Source organism: Motacilla alba, chromosome 9 (genome assembly GCF_015832195.1).
Source record: "Motacilla alba alba isolate MOTALB_02 chromosome 9, Motacilla_alba_V1.0_pri, whole genome shotgun sequence".
NCBI lineage: Eukaryota > Metazoa > Chordata > Aves > Passeriformes > Motacillidae > Motacilla > Motacilla alba.
The window spans coordinates 2,277,341-2,297,393 of record NC_052024.1 but is presented as its reverse complement, the minus strand read 5'-3'; the positions used below and the strand labels follow the sequence as shown (position 1 = coordinate 2,297,393).

Below are 20,053 nucleotides of genomic sequence, written 5' to 3'. Positions count from 1 at the left end.
TTCAGTCCTTCACCACTAACTGTTGCCTCCTCCCTCCCTCAGGCCGGCCACGGCTCCTCCGACGCGTTCGGCGCTCTCAGCTGTCCGGGGCGGCGGGAACCGGCGGCGTCCCGGAGGAGTAGCCCCTCTCCTCACGGAGAGCCCCTCACAGAGACCCCCCACCACAGCTCCCTCCCTTCAGAGACCCCCCCCACCACAGCTCCCTCCCTTCAGAGACCCCCTCACGGAGAGCCCCTCACAGAGACCCCCCACCACAGCTCCCGCTCCCTCCCTTCAGAGATCCCCCCCCCCACCACAGCTCCCTCCCTTCAGAGACCCCCCCACCACAGCTCCCTCCCTTCAGAGACCCCTCACGGAGATCCCCTCACAGAGATTCTCTTCAAAGACCCCCTCACGGACATCCCCCACACTGTTCCCTCTCCTCAGAGACCCCTTCACAGAGATTCCCCCCCCACACAGAGAGCTCCCTCCCTTTAGAGACCCTCTCAAAGAGCCCCCCCCAGCTCCTTCCCCACAGAGACTTCCCTAACAGATTCCTTTCAAAGGCCCCCTCACAAAGATCCCTCCCTGTTCCCTCAGAGATTCCCCTCAGAGACCCCCTCATGGAGACCCCCTCACAAAGATTCCCCTCACAGACACCAGCCAACAGCTCCCTCCCTTTGGAGAGCCCCTCAGAAAACCCCTCAAAGAGTCCCCCCCCACAGCTCCCTCCCCTCAGAGACCCCCTCACAGAGATGCCCTCAGAGAGACCCCTCCACAGCTCCCTCCCCTCAGAGACCCCCTCACAGAGATGCCCTCAGAGAGACCCCTCCACAGCTCCCTCCCCTCAGAGACCCCCTCACAGAGATGCCCTCAGAGAGACCCCTCCACAGCTCCCTCCCCACCACCCCCTGCCAGCGCTGGGCACTGGCACTTGACACGGACAGGAACCGAAAGAGTAAGCCAAGTTACCAAACTTCTGTGTTCTCCCTGCCCTGTGGGGAGGAGCCGTGGGTGCTAACGCGCCTTGTTTTTAGAAATGCTGCAGAACTCCGTGTTAGCGCTAAATGCCACAGAAGTGCCTCCTGCCCTGGAAGTACACACAGCCTTTCTGAGCTGCAAGGCACCAGCAATCCCTTTGTGGCAAACCAGGTTGGTCCTTAAGATCAGACATTACTGCAGTGGCCAAGGTAGAGGAAATGGGTGCAACTAAGGTAGAGGTCATAGGTTTGCGTGTGATTGTTCGCTCTCGAAGAAGTTAGTGCAATGCAGAGAGAAAGGTGCAGTTTATGAAAGCAAGCAAATCAGTAGTGTGCTGCTTGTGCATTTTGCAAGTTCACAAGAACTCTCCTGAGCAATGGTGGATTTCCCACACCAAAGCTTACATTGAGCATGTGGCAGTGCAGGTATTCACTGCTCCCTGCCACAAAACTCACCTTCAGCATCCCAACAGGCCAGGTGTCAGCAGGATTAAACAAAACAAGCAGGTTCAGTGTCACCCTAGAGGTAATAAATTCTAAAGTTACAGGTGTAAGCCCTTCCTTTTTAAAGGACATTTCTTTATGTGTCAGATAACCCTTACTTGCAGTGTGATTCACAATCGAAAATCCTTGAGGGACTTGGACATGGGCCCTGAGCAACTGAGAAGACAAATACTAGTGTGAGAGCAGTGTTGGAAGCAATTCTGGCATCACAACTCCCTGGAGCCTGCAAAACTCATGTAGATTTGATTTCTTCAGAGGAATTTGGTGTGATACCTTTTGATTTGGCTGAGGCAGGCATTTTTCATACAAAATCAGGTAAGTTGCAGACATTGACAGCCAGTGGCATCACCCTGGACCTTACAGTGTTAAGTACCTGCTCACTTTTCCTTCTGTTCGTTGCTCATGTACATTGAGCAGCAGCTTGTGAACCTTTGGCTTTCTCCTGGAAGTCTTTTGAGGCATAGCTAGAAGAACTATTGCACTGTCTAGGGAAGCTGGCTGTATCTTCAGCACTTTTACTGACTGAAATATTCTTGGGAATAACTGTAAAGCAGTGGTCTCTTCTAACATTCAATGCTATCACCTTTTCCTGTGATTTATGTGAGATGGCAGAGTGAAACTGAGGTGAAACTTAACAGGGCACAGTGTAGGTACGGCAGAAAGGGATCTTCAGAGCATGGCATCTACATCAAAGTGTATCAAACCTCTGCATTTCATAGGGAATGCAGCTGGGCCACAGCTCTGAGTGTGCCTTCAAGCTGTCCTTGCTGGGGGCTGTGCCTGGGGGAAGGTTCCAGGACTAATGAACTGACTGCTGATGGCTCTGAATGCATCCTCCCAAGCCTTGCTTGGTGTCCAGTGTGCCCTGCTGTCATGCAGTGACAAATCTGCAAGACTGAATACCTGAGGGTTGTATTTTACAACAACAACAGCAACAAAAATATGCGAGAACCAATACCCAAAATACATTTTGATTTATTAAATTAAATCCATTCCATTTGATAAAATACAAGCTTATTATATTACCAATTTGTTTAAACCTGGGTCAATTTTTTAAGAAATACAGTCAAATAAGAAGAGATAATAGACAATTTCCTTTTTACTTTTTTTTCCCTTGCTGTTATTAAAGTCCAAGATTGAAATGAACTTAAATTGTTTGAACAAAACTGTTAAAAACATTATAAAGAGATTAAACAAGCAGATTGAATTCTTAGAAACATCTAACATGCAAAACTTCTTTTAGCACTGTTTGAATGCTTCAAATGAATTTCCTGAAAAATGAATTTCCTGAAAAATTCTTTTGGCAAGCACTGGGATTACTGCAGGTTTCTCCAAGGATGAGTGTGGGAAGAGCCATCCCTTGTCCCAGCCAAATGCAGCTTACTGCAGGTGCTCCCTATTCTGGTGGTTGTGTTCAGTCCCACTATGGTGAACAGGGATGGCACCATTAAATTCTCACATAATGCAGTGAGAAGATGCTGTCTGCATGTATTGCAAGTACAATTCACATGCCAACAGCTCAAAAATTGTTCTTATGGGAATTATCAGCAATGCATATGTTTTAGCAGAATCCCCAAAGTTCATTACATTTGTCTTAGACTTCAGCTAGTAGGAAGGTTAAGAAAAAATCCTCCTGTGTAAAAGTCTGTTTTGTTACAGATGAATGAATATCTGATCACTGTTGAAGTCTGAGGATAGTTTCCCTTGTTCTGGACAACACACATGTGTTTCAAACACAAAGTAAAAGTTTCTCAATTTATTTTTCCAAAATAATTAGTAATAAGCAGTAGACTAATTACATTGCATAAGTTATCGAAATAGAAATTGTAAAGTCTCAATGAACAAAGGCTAAAAAATGGTTTCTTAAAACACATGTACCTCAGCAAAAGTTAAATGCACAGCAGTCTAAAAAAATCAGCTTCAGAACAATGACACTTGAAACGGCCTCTTAAAAATGACTGATGGCTTACATTCTACATTACATTTCTCTTTAAGAAGAATATCTAAGTAACATTCGCTTGTGGTTGTTCCTAGCATTAGCATTACCAATATACAGGCGATAATTCAGGAATTTCAAGGCAATTTTTTCCACCTTGCATATGCAAAGAGTTAACATTTTTAAAAGTATAAGCATATCCTTTTCATTAAAGGATCACAAATTGCTTTAGGTAAAATCCATGTACAATATTTACAGTCACCCTAACAGCTATACAAGTTACGTATCTTAGATCCTCTGGAGGAGTCTGGTGGGTGCCTGGCTGTATCCAAGCACTCCTCTCCACACCAGTCTGGTGCACTGCTGTCAGGGCTGTCTCCTGGAGTTCAGACCTCTCTTGCTCCTGCATCAGCTCTCCAATTTTGGAAATATCCAGCTTCCCAGCCTTAAAGGCCCAAGACACTGCATGTGCCAGATTTATTTTAGAGTTCAGTGACATTGGCTTCCTCCAGCTTCTAAAACAACTTTGGAAGTTCAGACCAGCCCCTTTGAAGCTGTGCTTTCAGGTGATGCCATTTGAGGTCCTACTCCTAAAACCCCCAAGAAGCTCAGAAGTCAGCCAGACTACTCCATCTTTCAGTGGCCTACTTAGAGGGTGTTGCTAAATAAAACTGGTTTGAGTTTTAATTATCCATCCTGCTTGCAACTCTTTTCCCTCCTACCCTGTGTATTTCTGAGAGGGATGTTGCCTGCAATCCTGCCTTTGCTGCCCAAAGTCAATCTCCTAATGTGACGCCAGCTGGCATAGTAATGAACCTGCTCCTGTGAAAAACTAGGTCACTCCTTGCAGCGTGTTCTGCCAGTTCTGAACCAAGCGCTTTGCGGTTTGTTGTGTTAACAGAAAGTGTGTGTGCACATCATTAATCACTGGAGCTGCTTTTGATAACACTGGTTCTTTGATCTTTACACTCCTCATGAAAATTGCATAGTGATACATCTTAACAGAAACTCCACGTTTAAGCTGCCTGGATGCGAGGAGGGTCCAGGTTCACACGTTCAGGATCCGTGATGGCGCCTGGAAAACAGCAGAAGGGTTGGGGGAGAACCTGGTCTTCACCTCTGGGATCTAGCGGGGTGAGGAAGGGAGAGAAGCACATTAGTGTGACATAGGATACAACTGTTGAGAGAGTTTGAGGGGCTTGGGGTGTTGTGAGGATCTATCTGCTCTCCCTATAACCATTACCCAGGTGTTAGCCCATGACTGGGCATCAGTGAGATTGGTCTTGCTGTACAGGGTGATTCAAGGTGTGATGCTGGCAAACACTCTACAAGCATCACAACAAATTCACTGCTGGATAGGTGCTGGATTTAAGTGAGAGGAATTACAGTGGTGTGTGTCTGGTCCTTAAGCTTTTGGAGAATGCCATCCAGGCTCCATCAAAATGTTCCATTGTAATGCTTTATGGGGCCACAGTCCATGTCTGCTGTGAATAGAGGTGCAGACCTGGAGGACCCAAAGGAGAAAAAATGGTTACTGGACATGCCAGGCTGTTAAACTGCAAGGACTTGGATAAGGATGTAAACTTCTCACGCCTGGAGGAAAGGCAGAGATAACAATGGTTGCTTTCTCTGATGCCTGTGGAATCAGAATTTCATGCAATATGTAGCCCCTGTAGTTCCACTGAAGCATGAAGGACACCTGGATGCTTCTGTCATCCTTAATGCTGAAAACTCAAAAAAGATTTTATATAGGATTGGCCATAGATGTGCATCCAGCCCAGGACTCAGGGTGAATCTGGCCATAAAACATGAAAGGGTTGAAAGTTCTGCTGGGTATGCTGATGGCACCATCCAAGCAGAGAAAGAAGTGCAAAACTACAGGCAAAGAGAGTATAGGGAAAGCTATTGATCTCTGGTTGATGTTGTTTCATTGTTCTGATTTTTCCATTCCTCTGGGGATGCATCTGACACACTAAGGAACAAGTGTGATGTCACAAACAACATATGCACAGCTCAGTGGCTGGGGAGAACCAGCAGCCTGAGTCCTACACGTAGGCTGTCAGGACACACCACAGATCTGATTCCCACATGTCTGGCAAAGCCAGAGGCTTCAGGTGAGAGGGAAAATCCTGATGGCCAGGTGTGAACCAGGGAGAATCTGACTTCTCTTTGGACTGGTGGCTTCTTGGCACCATCTTCATTCCTGACTACACCTTTGCTGTGCTGTCAGAGAGACTGTGATGGTGCCCTGGGGCTCCAGGACCTGGGACCTTTGCTTGCATGGTTCAGTGTGCAGTGGCCTTGGTAACATGTGTTTGTGTCTAGGATTCTAGTCTTCTCTTTCCCTTCCTCAAGAAATGGGATAGGGACCTTCAGGGGTTTGTCTAGGACTCTCTTCTTTGCATCCTATCTGACAAACTGGAAAACACTGTATTTTGACTCCCTAGGGTCAGAATGCAAAATTAAATTAACCAGGGTCAAATACGAGGTTAAAGGGTTAAGTGCAAGGTCTATCCTCATCACTGTACCTCTGTAAACAGCCCAGACTATTCAGAGCAAGGAGGAGGTTTTGGTGAGGTTTGCAAATGCTGTTTTGCCTGAGGTCACTGTCCCACTTTCATCAGAGCTGGCTATACCCATCACGAGCCTCATCGCAGCAGTGTGCCAGCAATCCTCTGCGGAGGAGGCACTTGACTGTCTGCTGATTAAACACTTCTTCCTTGTCTGCTCCAAGGCAAAGATTTACTTTTCACATGTGGCCCTGGAGTAGCTGCTGTTACTTCTACTGGTACAGCACACTGTGGCTGGGGAGTTCAGCCCCAGCCCTAGCTCTGCATTCTGAGTCATACAGTGCAGCCTGTAACAATTCCTGTGGTTGGCTGGGAGGTGCTGTTCTCTTTGGTGGTCTAATGCAAAAAGCAGCTAAAACAAGGCCTTGTCAGTGTGCACTTTCCTTTCTTCTGGGGATGGGAAGTGTGGGGGGCCCTGTCAGGGAAAATGCTGAGCACAGAATGCTTCCTCATGGGATTTTTCAACAGCACCTGTATTTCACAGCAAGAAAATTATCTTTTCTGGTATAGAGAAACTCGCAGAAAAAAATTGTAGAAACTCACAGGAAAATCCCAAGGAAATCTCACGAGCTGTGCAGCTTGTGTGTTCATCACAGCCATGTCCTCTTTGGCATTCGTAGTGGGGGCAGCTTCTGCCCACACCAGCAAGGGGGAGTTTTGTGCTGTCTGGGCAGGTGCTGTTCCTTAGGCAGTAATCTGCTAAGATTCCCAGGCAAACACCTGTGCCCAGAGGCCAAATATCACCCTGCAACCCTAGGGCTCGTCCCCACTGACTGCTCCAAGTCAGCGCAGGAGGTGTTAATGGCACCTTACACACAGAGAGGTGATGGCACACACCTTGTACATAAGGTATCCAACTGAGGGAATCGTAAATCTTGAATTTTCTTCCAGTTTAAAATCTTTGTCTTGGGTTGAATTATGATCAGTTGAATTATTGTCTAGCATGCCTTTCAAAGGCAAGGGATGGCCACATTGCCTAATGGGCAGTGACAAAACAGTTGTCCATGAGGATGTGGCTTTATCCTACATGCACCACAGCGATCAAATATGAGGAGTTCCTGATGTGCACTTTGGGCATTATTCACATTGACTTTAGGATTTTTAAAAACTGCTAATTACCTTAAAGTCTGCCTTGTAGCTTGTCTCTTGAACAAAATGGTCTCCTGGGATAATGAAACCTTGTTTTGACTTTATAGGCTTGGATGGTTTTGCTCCAGTCCATGGGCGATACTCTTGTCTGAAATGAGATTGTCAAGACAGAAGAACTCATATAAGACAACATTATCACAGGGTACTTCTGCTCAGAGTGGTTGCAAAGCCAGAAGGCAAGGTGGGATGCAATCAGCTTGCAAGGCTGACCTTGTCTGAGGCATACCAAGAATAAAAGAACTGAGCCTAGCAGCCTGTTTCTCTCAGAAAGCCCAGACTGAAAGATGAAACAGGGCACAGACTGGGCTAACTGGACTCCCTGACTTAACTCTTCTTTTTTTCCTACAAAATGTGCTCTTTCCTGGAGATCATTGATGCTTCCCTCCTGGATAACAATAAGTCAGGGTTACTTTTGCATGCTAGCCCACAGTAAAACATCGTCTGGCACGCTGGTCACTTACATTGTAAGACACACCTTGGTCTCATGTGTGGCCCTCACACAAGCCAAGAGCCTGCTGATGTTCCCGTGCTTGCCTGTGGCTCTTTCAGCAGCAGGCGTTTGCCAGTGTGTGCTGTGCTGCACAGCTGTGGCAGCTCAGTCTGAAATGCATCCAAAGGGAGACACCATCTCAGCTGGCAGATGCTTACGCTGATGACTTTCCTTCAGATGGGGGGAAATGCTTTAAATCTGCATGAGGATGTCTGAGAAGGCATTGCTGCTCCAAGAGTAAGTCAGCCAAGGATCATCTGAGAAATTCACAGAGACTGCACTGAGAAAGGGGCAGCACCTTTTGAGAGCACCAAAGAACAGCATTGCAGGGTCTGCTTAGTTGAGCTGCCAGACCCCTTCTGCAGCTTTCCCTCTGTTTCTCTGCACCCCTTGTCACAAGCAGGCCTCACTAATGCCCTTGCCATTAAGACTTTCTGGATGCTGGAGTAGCAGCTAGCTGAGCTGTCTTGTTGCTCAGAGGAAGACAGAAGTCTGCTCCATTTGTGTGTTTATCTCTGGCAACAAATTCAGGCAGCTTCTGTAGCAAAAGGAGAGGTGACTAACCGAGATGTGACAATCTTATTTTCATACCCTGGCATGGTTCAATAACTTCATCTTACTATCTGCTTATATACAGGATCAAGGGGTAAGGCTGAGGCTCGTTTTAATGTGTCAAGCTTATCTTTGATCACGGCCTTTCTGAGTTTCATTTTCCCAAGCATGCTATTTGCTATATTTATAATAGCTGCAAATTTCTCTTTTAAATATCTAACTCAAAGTGCATACGTGTGGAGTGTTATTTCAGAATACAGTAGTTTGGACTTGATCCTTTTAGTATATTATGGATAATGTCCTATGAAAGAACTTCCTGCTGTTGGAAAGCAAAGCCAGGCCCCTGTCAGGGCTGTCTATGTCGCATTACAAATCTTGTTTATAATCAATCAGTTTGTTGTTGCTGTCCTGAGCTGCCACCTTCTGCCTTCTCTGCGCCATGCTGTTTGGGCATGCTCAGGCAGCAGGTGAGTGCCCATGCAGCATCCCTGGTGCTGGCGGTGGCGTTCCTGCTCCCTTCCTGTAACATCTCAGGATAAGGCAGCACTTTTGAAGAAAGGTGATTTTGGCCAAGCAATGCCCCAAGAAGGCAACCTTTCAGCAGGGAATCCCAGATGTGACTGAAAGCAGAGTTAAATCTGACCTCTGTCCTGCTGCACAGCCAGAGGGAGGACACAGTTTTTGGGCAAAATACCAGCAAAATGGTACAAAACCATCAGTTGCATCCCCACAGTTTCTAGGAACTGGAACCTGCTGCTCCACATAAAGCCTGATTTCCTCAAGAATGCTGGTGGCATTGATTCCTAACCATTCATCCTTGTGCTGACTGGTCTCCCCGCTGCAATGGAGTGTGTCTCCAGCTTTCAATGAATGACTGTGCTGCCTGCCTGTGCAGCCAACTCTGTCTCGATGCTTTATAGCAGATCATTTGCTGATTTGGCAGGACCCCAAGCACAGTCCTTTTGGATCACAAGACCCTCATTTTGGCTGGAAGTCAAACCATTCTCCTCTCGGCCTGGATAGTCAAAACTATTTTTGAGGCACCTACATGCACTGAGGAAATCTCCCCACAGAATCAGAAACATAAGGGCAGATACAGTTATGGCCCACACCACAGCAGCACTTCTGGTTTGGAATTGGGATTTTGCTCTGGGGGAACCCAGAACTCTGAGCCAAAAGTGAAGGGCAGAGCAAAACAGAGATAACTTTTGGGAGCTGAGGTACTTAATACAAGAAAGGAATATTATAACCTTTGGTCAAGAAAGTGCAGCTAACTAAATTTGCTCTGCTTCTAAGCTTGCAGGACACGTGTTCCCATCTCCAGCTGCATAGCCAGGAGTCAGAAAGAACACGAGCCCAAATATCAATCTGGTGACTTGACTAGAAATCAGTCTTGGCGTCATCAGTGGAGTCAATCTGATCAAAGCCTGGGGAAGGGGAATGACCTGTTTTTAATGTTACTTAGTTTAAGATGTCAAGTGACAAGATCAGTGACTGTCTTCCCCTTTGTACCCTGTGTAGTGTGGCATCCAGCTGCTGCTGGGAATGAATATGTAAGACTGACTGTTGCTGCTGGCGACAGTAATCTTCATCCTTCCCACTGCACCCCTCTCCTCCTCCCCTTGTGCCTAGACAGCAGCAGTTGTCACGTTACTTTGGGACTACAAGGACCTGCAGTGGAGGTAAGGCAGCCTGCAGGCCCAGAACTCAGTGACCAGGCTCTCTTGAGGTTCTGTTTTGTCCTCCACTCTTGCAACCTAGAGGTGAGATTTTTGATCTCCATAAATAGAAATGACCTGGTGGTACCTGAAGTACTTAACCATTGGGGTTGTGAAAGAGAAAGACCTCCTGAGTAGCACACCAGTTTTAAAACAGTAGTGATCAAAAGGGAAAGGCTGGTTTTTATGCACTGCTGTTTCTTTAACTCACTCTAGGAATAATTAAGCAGCTTTTTGCAAGTGTGTTGCCCCAGTGCTTTGATCATATAAATCACTGCTTTTTCAACTGTTTCTTTGCTCTTTCTCAAAATCGGTAGAGAAAAGGCATTTCTTTTGTAATGTGTAGGGATGTGTCTGCAGGGGAAGGTCTGAATCAGTGCAGTGAGGAGATGGAGGCTTGTGGCCTGCTGGGACAGTTTAACCCCTGTGGTGATGAGAGATGGAGCAAGTGGGAGTACAAATAATGTATAGGCTAGAAACAAAAAAAAACAAAACAGCACTGGACTGTTTCTTACCAGGGTGTTGTGATGAAGCTCTGCATTGATGAGAGCTGTTCCACTGAGCTGCTGTTTATGTGCCACCTCCCCCCGGGTGAGCAGGACTGCCTGTACCAGGCTGTCGAGCAGCTGAGACAGGGGGCCAGGCAGGAGAGATGGCCCCAGCACCATTCATCAGCAGGGCCTTGCAGACTTCAGGGCATGATTTGAGAATGATAGATTTGGGATTGGTCCTTCTGTTCTTTCCAACCACAGTGTCTCCTGCTGCTGCAGCTCGAGCTGCTGGATGCTGTGAGCTACACAATGACCAGCCTATGTGCTGCCTCCAGCTTTTTCCCCATTTTGTGTGCTCTGCTAATGTTTTCTGCTTTGCAGAGAAAGCTGTCCGCAAAATCCTTTTATTTCACTGACCTAGTGAAAATCTAGCCTAGAAAGCTTTTTAATTTCACCAAGGTGGAGGGCACTTCTGTTAGGCACAGGGAGGCAGACAGTGGGAATCCCAACAGTGCTGTTTGCAGGGCTGGGGCTGCTGTTTCCATACAGATTTATCTTCAGCATTGGTAGTCATGGAGCACCAATGCCAGAACAGTTGTCATTTTAGTACCTCACCTTTATGTCACCATTTGCTTCCCATGATTAATTATCAGTGGTGGTTCTGAGCTACTGCATAACATTTCTTATTTAGGAATTGGAGAAAAAGGCTCATTCTGTATAGCTGACCATAACTCAGAGCTACACTGCCTGACCTAGTCTGTGTTCATTCTTCTCCCCTCTTCCTTCTCATACCCAGCACACCAGTGACAATTAAACAGCATCATGAACATTCTTCCAAATTTCCTTTTGGAAGGAAATTTGCTTTGAAAGTACAAACTACTCTAGATGTCCCCTGGAGAAGTCAGACTGGTGTGGGAGAGGTTTTGGCCGAAAGTGTGGGGTGTGAAATGTCTCCCTGTTTGCAACACAGCTCTTCACAGATTACTGTCAGGGCCATTCATCTGGTTTGCCCAGGCAGAGCTGGGTGGCCAGCAGTGCTCTCCCAAGGGACAGGCTAAGTCCACTTGCTGGCAAAGACCTCCACAGGTCAGGGAGGGTGCTATGATGTCTCCCGGCAAATGGAGGATTGCAAATGTTACACGTCATGCTCACAGTGAGAGCTCTGCATGACAAAGTCAGGAGCCCTCCTGGATAATGGAGCCATTGAACTGCTTCTCCTCTGAGCTGTGTCAGACACTGGTGGGGTGCCCTTCCAACCCTTGGACACAGAGGCAGATCGTGCCCATTCTCCTATCCAGCCAAAGAGCCCAGCATGAGGACAGAAATGGGAGAAAGGCTGAAGGAGGGTGGGAAAATAGAGGGGTAGAGAAAAGACATAGCAGAAAGACAGACGAGCACACAGGAATTACAGAGGAGGAAAGCAGAAGCCACTTGGATATTTCCTGTCTCAAATCTCACCTCCAGTAAGGTCAGGCAGTACCTGGAGCTGTTCATAAGTCACAAGAAGGAAGCAACGGCAAAAGACTTGAATGAAAGTACAAGACAAAAATCCTGAGACTCAAACTGTTATCTTAGGGTGAGTTCTAGGGAGTTGCTTTACTCACAGGCAGATGCCCAAGGAAGGAGCACTTACATTGGTGTGACAGGACAGGCAGCTGCTTCTCCTTTATCAGAACTATGTGACAGGGGACATGTGGGTAGGTCTGAGGGTCTTGACTTCTGCCATCCACCCATTCTCCATTCTTTCACTCTAACATAAATCTGAATGGACTTTAAGTGGAGGAAATTCCTCCTACTTTAAGGAACGTCTTTGAATCCCACATTTCAGTTCTACAGCATAGTTTGCACAACAGACACTCTCTCTATTCCCAGCCCCATTGTGTCTCTCCTCACACACCTCTGTGTACCTCCAAGCCCTCTCTGCCCCAGCCAGGCTATGCAGTGCACAGTGGCACTCTCTGGATCCATCCCAATGCCCACACCAAGCAAGCTTACTTCTTAAATAGCATAAAAATCAGGGGCTTGAGTATTAATTTCCCCAAGCAGTGAGATACTTAAGAATGTAAAGATAACTGTAAGCCTTGATTATAAAAGATTTACTGCTATTATTAAGGATAAGCATGCCTTTAAAGATCTTGCTGGATCAAGGATGGAGCTCCTCATACACAGTACTGTTAACCCTGCAGGCTCAGGTGCGTGCTCTGATCCCATACGTTGCTGAACACAAGCTCAGGTATTTCTGCTGTGTTCTGCACAGCAAAATAATAAGATGCCTTTCCAAGTGAAGGAGTCACCACAGTTTACTTTGCTTTTCTACACAAGCACTATTTGAAGGCAGATGAATGTACAGGCAGCCAAGTAACACACTATGAGTGCATCCATAGTTATGGGGAAAAGCCTTCACTCTGTGGTATCCCTCCTGGTCGGGTATGTCTGCTTCATGGTCATGGAATGGCACGTGCTGAGTATTTGTACAAGAAGGTGGGAATTCAGTTTGCTGAGGTATCTTCCACCTGCTATTCCCAAAAATCATGAGCAATGGCACAACAGACACCTTTCCCCTTAATTACTCCAGCTCTTTAAGAGGTTTCTTTTCATGAGAACAACATGGCTCACTCTGGGTGAGCAGGAAACCTTCCTGATCTTAGGGTCCCAGTTTGGTGTTATTCACTGCTGTGATTCCCAAGTGCAAACAAGATGGGTGCTCTTGACTCTCACACCTGCTCAAAATACCTGTCATGGAAACCCCATCTGCAGAGACTGGGCCCTGCTCAGGGCCTGCACTGTACGTATGTGCAGAAATTTGCAGTCATCTCCCAGTTCCCCAAGTGCCAATACAAGAAAAGATGATGGGTGGGGGGAAAAGAGGCAAAACAACTGCTCACAGCTCTGATGAAACGTTTTCACTTACTCGCCTGAAGAGTTTTCCAAAAGCTGGCAGGTTACTGAAGGGAAAACTGATGTCTGCAGTGATTTATAGTGTAGCTGAGCCTTGAGCAGGGTTCTCCTCCCAGCAGTACTGGCCCTGACAGAGAGGCTGTGCCTTCATCCCTGTTGCCTTCTAACAAGGTAAGAAGATGACATCCAGAGAACAGAGCCAGGTGGGGATACCTGCTGACAGCACCAGCTTCTCTCATCCTCTGTTAAGGGACCTAAGTAAAGCACTTCTCTATTTCTAGACTGTCTGCTAAATGCAACCAAGACCCAGAGTACTACAATTAATTGTGTGCAAAGCCAAAAGTACACAGCACCTGCAATTTACTGCTGAAGGGAGAAGTCACTTCCGTGACGCCAAAGGACAAGCCCTTGGGAAGGTGCAGAGAGGCAACTCAGCACCTTCTTCTGCCTCCTCCAGCATCAGTAAGGTGTAATCTACTGCAACCCTCTGCAGCAGTCCCCAGGATCTTTTCACAGTTGGAGCACATCCCATTTTTAGGCTTTCAAGTGCAGTTTGTATTGATTTGCCTTAACCTGTGTGCCTGAGCTCCCACAATGCAGCCCCATTGGGTTTGACTTGATTTAGACCCTGCAAAACTCCAGCCAAAATTCAGGGACTGGAGGGAGAGAGAAGCTGCCCAAAGATCTGAGGACACAGGGCAATAGGGCAGGGAAGTTGTAGGGCAGTTTGTAGGACAGGCAGTTGTGCTGTTCCACCTTTAATTCAGTTATTATTTCAAAATACAAAAAATCTTCACTTCCTCAGGAGTACAGGTATTGCTCCAACACCTCCTCCACCTTCATTTTTACTCTGGCCATAGACAAATTCCTCCAGTCTCAATCACTGATCCCAGAGGTTTATTTTGTTCTGAGAAATGCCAGGTCATGCTGACCAGCTTCACTATGTACAGACAGATTTGTGTGCAGCTGTGTTTCCTTCTGAGCTTAAAGCACTATGCAGAATGAAGTCTCACAGGGGCATTGCACTGATACACAAAAGCATCAAATGGTGCTGAATGTTACAGGGGACTCAACACTACACTTGGGTGCTTCACAGAAACAAACACAATAGGCTGCCAGAGTCAAAATTCCTGAATTAAAACACCCAAACAAACTACAAAGCCTAAAGAAATCCCTACAGCTTACAGAGTGAAGCAAGAAAACCACTATTGCCATTAAAAGCATGGAGTGGACCAGGTATCAATGCCATCTCTTCTGCATTGTCTTGTTCAAGACAATCTCGATTTGTCTTTTCCACTGAGCAAGCCCAGGCAGCTGCTGAGACCTGGCACAGTCACAAAGTACAGGTGCAGGCTACTGACCAGCAGTGCCCACACTGCAGGAGCCAATCCTCCACGAAGAGCCTCATGGTGCGTGCCTGATCCAGTTGTGCACAGAACCTGCTGAAGCACCTGGAGCACAAAGGACTCAAATGACCCATTTCTTGGGAGAGTGGACATAGCTCCCCATGCAGACAAGCCACTCCTCAGGGCTGCCCCACCTCCTCACTGGGCTGACCCGCAGGGAGGGCTGATAGTCCTGCAAGCAGAAAAGAGGTAATCTCCCTAATGTTCTCCCTAGCAAAGCAGTGAGACTGTCTTACAAAAAACATGTGTTGTCATACCTTTGCTTCTCTCTACCATCTGCTGCAGTGGTCCCTGCCTGCACATCTCTGTAGAACATTCTCCCTTTTTTCCCTTTTTCCAACTGCCCCAAAGACATCGTGGGGTTCTCCAACCTCCTCCTCAAGACACAATGGGCCCTAGCACGAGAAACCCCTTTGCTCTGCCTCTACCACAGGTGATCTGACTTCCCTGCTGCCCTCACACTTCTGGGGGAGTACAGTCTACAAGAAGTCGGGATATCCCTGTTGCCAGAGTAGAGTGGGGCTGTGCATGGCCACCAAGGGATAGTTTAATAAACAAGGAGGGTGTTTATGATCTTTGATACAGAGGAAGATTAAGCATATCAATCCTTAATGGTGCTGGTTGGCTACTACCTGAATACTGGACACGTTTGCAGACTGCAGTGCTGCCTTTGGAGAATAAGGTAAGAGGAGAGGAGTGAACTGTAGTGGTTTTCATGGAAATGTCCTTGTGGGTTATGAGTGCTCAGCTTGCCAAAGGTGGGTGTGCTATGATCAGCCCTTCCCTGCTTCAGACTGCAGGAGTGCCAGCACTGAAGCTACCAAATACAAACCCAGTACCCCAGATGTAACTAATAATACCCCAAATACATGCTTAGTCTTTTTTTAAAAAATCTAAATGAAAATATACTCTAAGAGCCTGTGAAGCTATTCTGAACTTTTCTTCTGCTGCTTGTTGTGAAGCCTGTGTGCTCAGTGGTACAGCAACTTAAATGTGATGTTGTACCAGGTGCCAATCTAAAGAAACTATGGGAATTGCTGGAACCAAACCACTGAAAGTGGTTTCACTTACATAGTTCTGTCTGCATCAGTTGTTTACTGTGCCTTCAAACAGCTTAAAGGCTTTATACAGGAACTTTCTTCTGGTGGCTGCCCTGGCTTGTGCCTCCATCCTTGTCATTAACTGCTCCTTCATTCAGCTGTGAGTAGTTCCTTAACTACCTTGAAGTCTCAATTTTTGTAGAATTTGTTTTGGTTTGCATGTTGGTACATTGCCCCAGCCAGTACTTTGTCCTGTGATCTGTGAACTTCTTGTTCTTCGATGACAGTAATTGAGAGCCTTGTGTAGGAACAGACAAGTGAGAGGAAAGGAAGGTAAGAGAAGTGACTCTGAGCACTTGAACAGCTATAGGAAAGCTGTGGCTCTAATGCAGGCTGATGCAGCCTTCCCCTCGAGTCAGGCTGAAAAGGCAGGGAAGGCTTCAACAACGAGGTGGAGATAGATGTGTTTCTGAAAGATGAATCTTGCTAGTCTTGTTCTACACAGGTTTGTCTGAAGTAATTCCTTGCTGGTTTAAAATGTAAAAGTGCTTTGCCTCAGAACCAGTAATTACTCTGTGATTGTCCTGTGAGATGTGGCAAAGGAGAAAATAGCACAGAAATTCAAGCACTGCAGTTATCCCTTCAGAGTCTGCATGTTAACTGCACAGAGCTGCCTGTGCAGGAGGAGTGGGATAAGCAATGCTGCTGTGCAGGCTGGTAAGCCTCCCTGAGGCACCCAGTTTGTCTTAAAAGCACTGTGATAAATAATCTAATGAATTGCAGTGATGTAGAGAAATTTCTCCTGGGTAGATAATAATAGGCAATAAGTGCCTAAATACTTGTGAATCAGTTAGAATAAAAATAATTACTCTATTAGTATACCTCATAGGAATATTAAAACCTGCCAAACATCATTATGAGGGAGCATGTGGTAACAACGTGAAACTGATACAATATTCAACAGCAGCACGGTAGGAGCTGAAATCCCTCTCCTTCCATGGAGGATGTCAAGAAGAACAGAAGTTGGGTATAGGTGCATTCCACCTGACTGCTTGTTCCCAAAAATAAGCATCTGTAATCTGTCATACTGTTCAGAGGGAAAGGAAGACATCAAGAAGATAAATCACTTAATTTTTAAAGGCTCTGAGACAAGTGGTTTGTGACAATTTTTTCCATTGCCCATTGGATGACATAGGGGATATATCCTGCAAAATGTCTTCTTGTCTGACTAATCTTTTAAGGCAGTAATTTGGCTCGCCTTGAATGTCGCATTCCAGGAGTTTTAAAAGGAAAACGATAATAGCACTAAGGGATGCGGCTCTTGGGCACGGACGGGACTCGGGCAGCTCCGGCTGTCGGAGGTGCCGTGTCTCCCGGCAGCGGGTGGGTGAAGCGCTGCTGCGCCAGGGATGGCATCATGGATCCCACGCCGGGAGCTCTCTCCTCTCCCTGATCGCGGGGCAGGCAGCGGCGCGCACTGAGGCCGGCTCCGCTGCCCCGGCACGCACAGGGGCCGCCGGGGCCAGGCACTCGCCCGGGGCCTAAGAGACTCTTTCAAGGACAGCATTTCCTAAAGCAAAAGGCGGCTTCGACGAGAGGCTGAGCCCGCCGGCGAGCCGACAGCCCGCGTACCCCTCCCCTCGGTGGCGGCTCCCCCGCGCCGCGGCCGCCCGCCGGCATCCCCGCCCCGCGCTGCGGAGGAGCGTCCCCCGCCCGCGGCAGGAGCAGCCCCGGCTCGGGGCGGAGCGGGGGATTCGCCGGGCCCGGTTACCTGTAGGAGGTGGTGTGGCCGCCGTCCGCCTGCGAGCGCGGCCGGAGCTGCTCGGGGCCGTCGACCGCCGGTCTCCCGCCGCCGCCGGGCAGGGCGCAGGCGGCGCGTCCCGGGGCGGGCTGGGGGGCGGCCCCGTCCCTCCCGCCGCCGCCGCCGCCGCCGCTACTGGCGCTGACCCAGGGGAAGTCGTCCCTCCTCGGGAGGGGCCACGCTCTGAAGTCCCGCCGGTACTGGGTCTCCGCCGCGAAGGGCTCCTCGGCGGCCGCCGCCCGGCTCTTCCTGCGGCCGCTCGGCTTCCCGGCGGCGGGGTCCCGCGGGCGGCGCGCCGGGGCGGGCGGGCGAGCGCTGCCCCGCGGAGGTGGCCCGCCGCGCTGGGGCGGCCCGTCCTCCTGCTCCTCGATGTCCGAGTAGTTGTGGATGGTGAGCGGCACGGAGAGGTCGGACTTGTCCAGCTGGCTCCAGAAGCGGGCCAAGCAGCACACCCGGCTGATGCAGGGCCAGGCCATGGCCGCGGCCGCAGCCCCCGCCTCGCCCGCAGCGGCGCCCGCAGCGGCGCCCGCGGCTCCGGCGCCCGCAGCCGGCCGCGCTCCCGGCTTCAGCCCTCATCGGCGGCAGCCCCTCCTCCCGCCGCCCCCTTCCCCGGTAACGACACCCTCTCGCCGGGATTACGGCCCGCACACGTGACCCGGCTCCGGCGGGAGCCCCGTGCAGCTGCGGGGGCTGGCGGCGGTGCAGAGCGTGGGGAGCGCGGCCGGGACCGGACCCCGCCGGGCTGCGTCCCCCGTCTGCCTCCCGGGGGGGACCGGCTGTGCCCGTCCTTCTTCGGGTCCCGGTGTCTGTCGGTGCTTTAGGAGCCGCTGTGTGCTCGGGAGCGCCGTAGGATGTCCAGTGACGGCACCGGCCAGGCGAGGAACGCTGCTCCGCGCTAGCTGGGTGGTGCTGCTCAGTTGTACCTTCGAGGCAGCCTTAGGATTAGAGAAAGCGTTTGTATGCGAAACCTGGCGCTTATGAAATAACAGATCTCGGTGAGAAACAGCAGCATTGCGATGTTGATTTCCAAGAGCTTCGTACAAATCCTCGCCTCTCATAATCCCCCTCCACTTACATTAAGAGTTTAACCAATTCACTTTTAAAATACTAACTATTGACCAAAATCCAAGCATCTATTATATATCTCAATATAGGACTTACAGCCTTTACTGTTCACTGGAGCCTGCAAATTATAGCTTTCTATTTACATATTCAGGTTCAAAACCAAACAGCCCTGGCACAAATCAGGGAAACTGACAGAATTACATCAGGAATAAAGTCAGGCTTTTGAAATTTGACATTTTATGGCTGGTAGCCACTTATTACATAATGCTCCTCCACAATTCCCCATTCGGTGGGTTTGGTAATTCAAAGCTGAATCTCTCAAAGGGTCACCAAACTGTGAAATGCAAAGCTGTTAAAGTGAAGAATGCAGATAAACTGATATGCCACCTATTGGAAAATCCATTAAAAGGCTAACAGGACAGGCATTTCATTTCAGAATATAATAATCCAATTGCAGGTGATTATCTGATAAGCAAAGGGTAATAGCTTTACATTGAAAGAGGGCAGGTTTAGATTAAATAGTGAAATAAATTTTTCCTGATGAAAGTGATGAGGAACAGGTTGCTCAGAGAAGCTGTGGCTTCTCCATCCCTGGAAATTTCTAAGGCCAGGTTGGATAGGCTTGGAGCAACCTGGGTTAGTGGAAGGTGTCCCTGCCCATGGCAGTGGGGTAGAACGAGATGATCTTTAAGGTCCCTTCTAACCCAACCCACACCATTCTGTGAAGGTTTATTAAGAAATCAATTATGCAATGGAACTTGAGAAGGTAAGATTTATTGCTTTGTTTCAGCTAAGCAGTTTCTATCCTAGTGTATTAGCACCTCACTTCAGTCCAGATTTGCATCTGCTCCTGGGGTGAAGGAGGACTAGAAATGTGCACATGGACAGGGGCAGAACCTCTCCTTGAGTGTTAGGCCTCTCTCTGAGACACAATCATGGGACAAAAAGAAATTCCTTTGCAGATTATCCTGTTGCCCTAAATATCTGATTTAGCACTTGCCCCTGCTGCTACCAGTTTTGATTTCACCGTCCCCCCTCCTCACATGTCAGCTGGGGCAAGGTGATGCAGAAATGTCAGGTAAAAACATTTTGATCCCAACACAGAACTCTTGTCCAATACTATATAGGCTATTGGATGCTGTGTTTCATTTGCTGTCTGAAAACTCCACAAATGTAATTTTACTTTTAGGAATATCCAGGGAGACATTTATTAATTTTCTCCTGCTCTTGGTTTTCTGGAACTGCTCTATTCTATGTTGTAATTTTTAAAAATAAATCATATCTGGTAAAGAGAAAGACTTTACAGCCATGGGAGAAAACAGAACATCTGCTTTATCATGTTATCACTGGCACAGTACAAATGATGCTCTGATCCTTGTTCCTAGGCCTGACTTAGCAAAATACACTGGCGAATAAATCGGATGTCTCTGCTCATCCTGTGCCTGACGCTTCCTAGTACTGAGTTCAGCTCTGG

General features: G+C 48.1%; 1 protein-coding gene across 1 annotated transcript; it reads right to left on the bottom strand.

The window, feature by feature from the left end:
- Nucleotides 1–2,418: 2,418 nt before the first annotated feature.
- On the bottom strand, nt 2,419–18,605 carry MAP6D1 (MAP6 domain containing 1). The gene is made up of 3 exons (XM_038146276.1): nt 17,485–18,605; nt 7,089–7,206; nt 2,419–4,525 (listed from the first exon to the last, which is right to left on the bottom strand). The coding sequence occupies exons 1-3, from the start codon at nt 17,988–17,990 to the stop codon at nt 4,448–4,450; spliced, it is 702 nt and encodes a 233-aa protein (XP_038002204.1). The 5' UTR covers nt 17,991–18,605; the 3' UTR covers nt 2,419–4,447.
- Between the last annotated feature and the right edge of the window lie 1,448 nt (nt 18,606–20,053).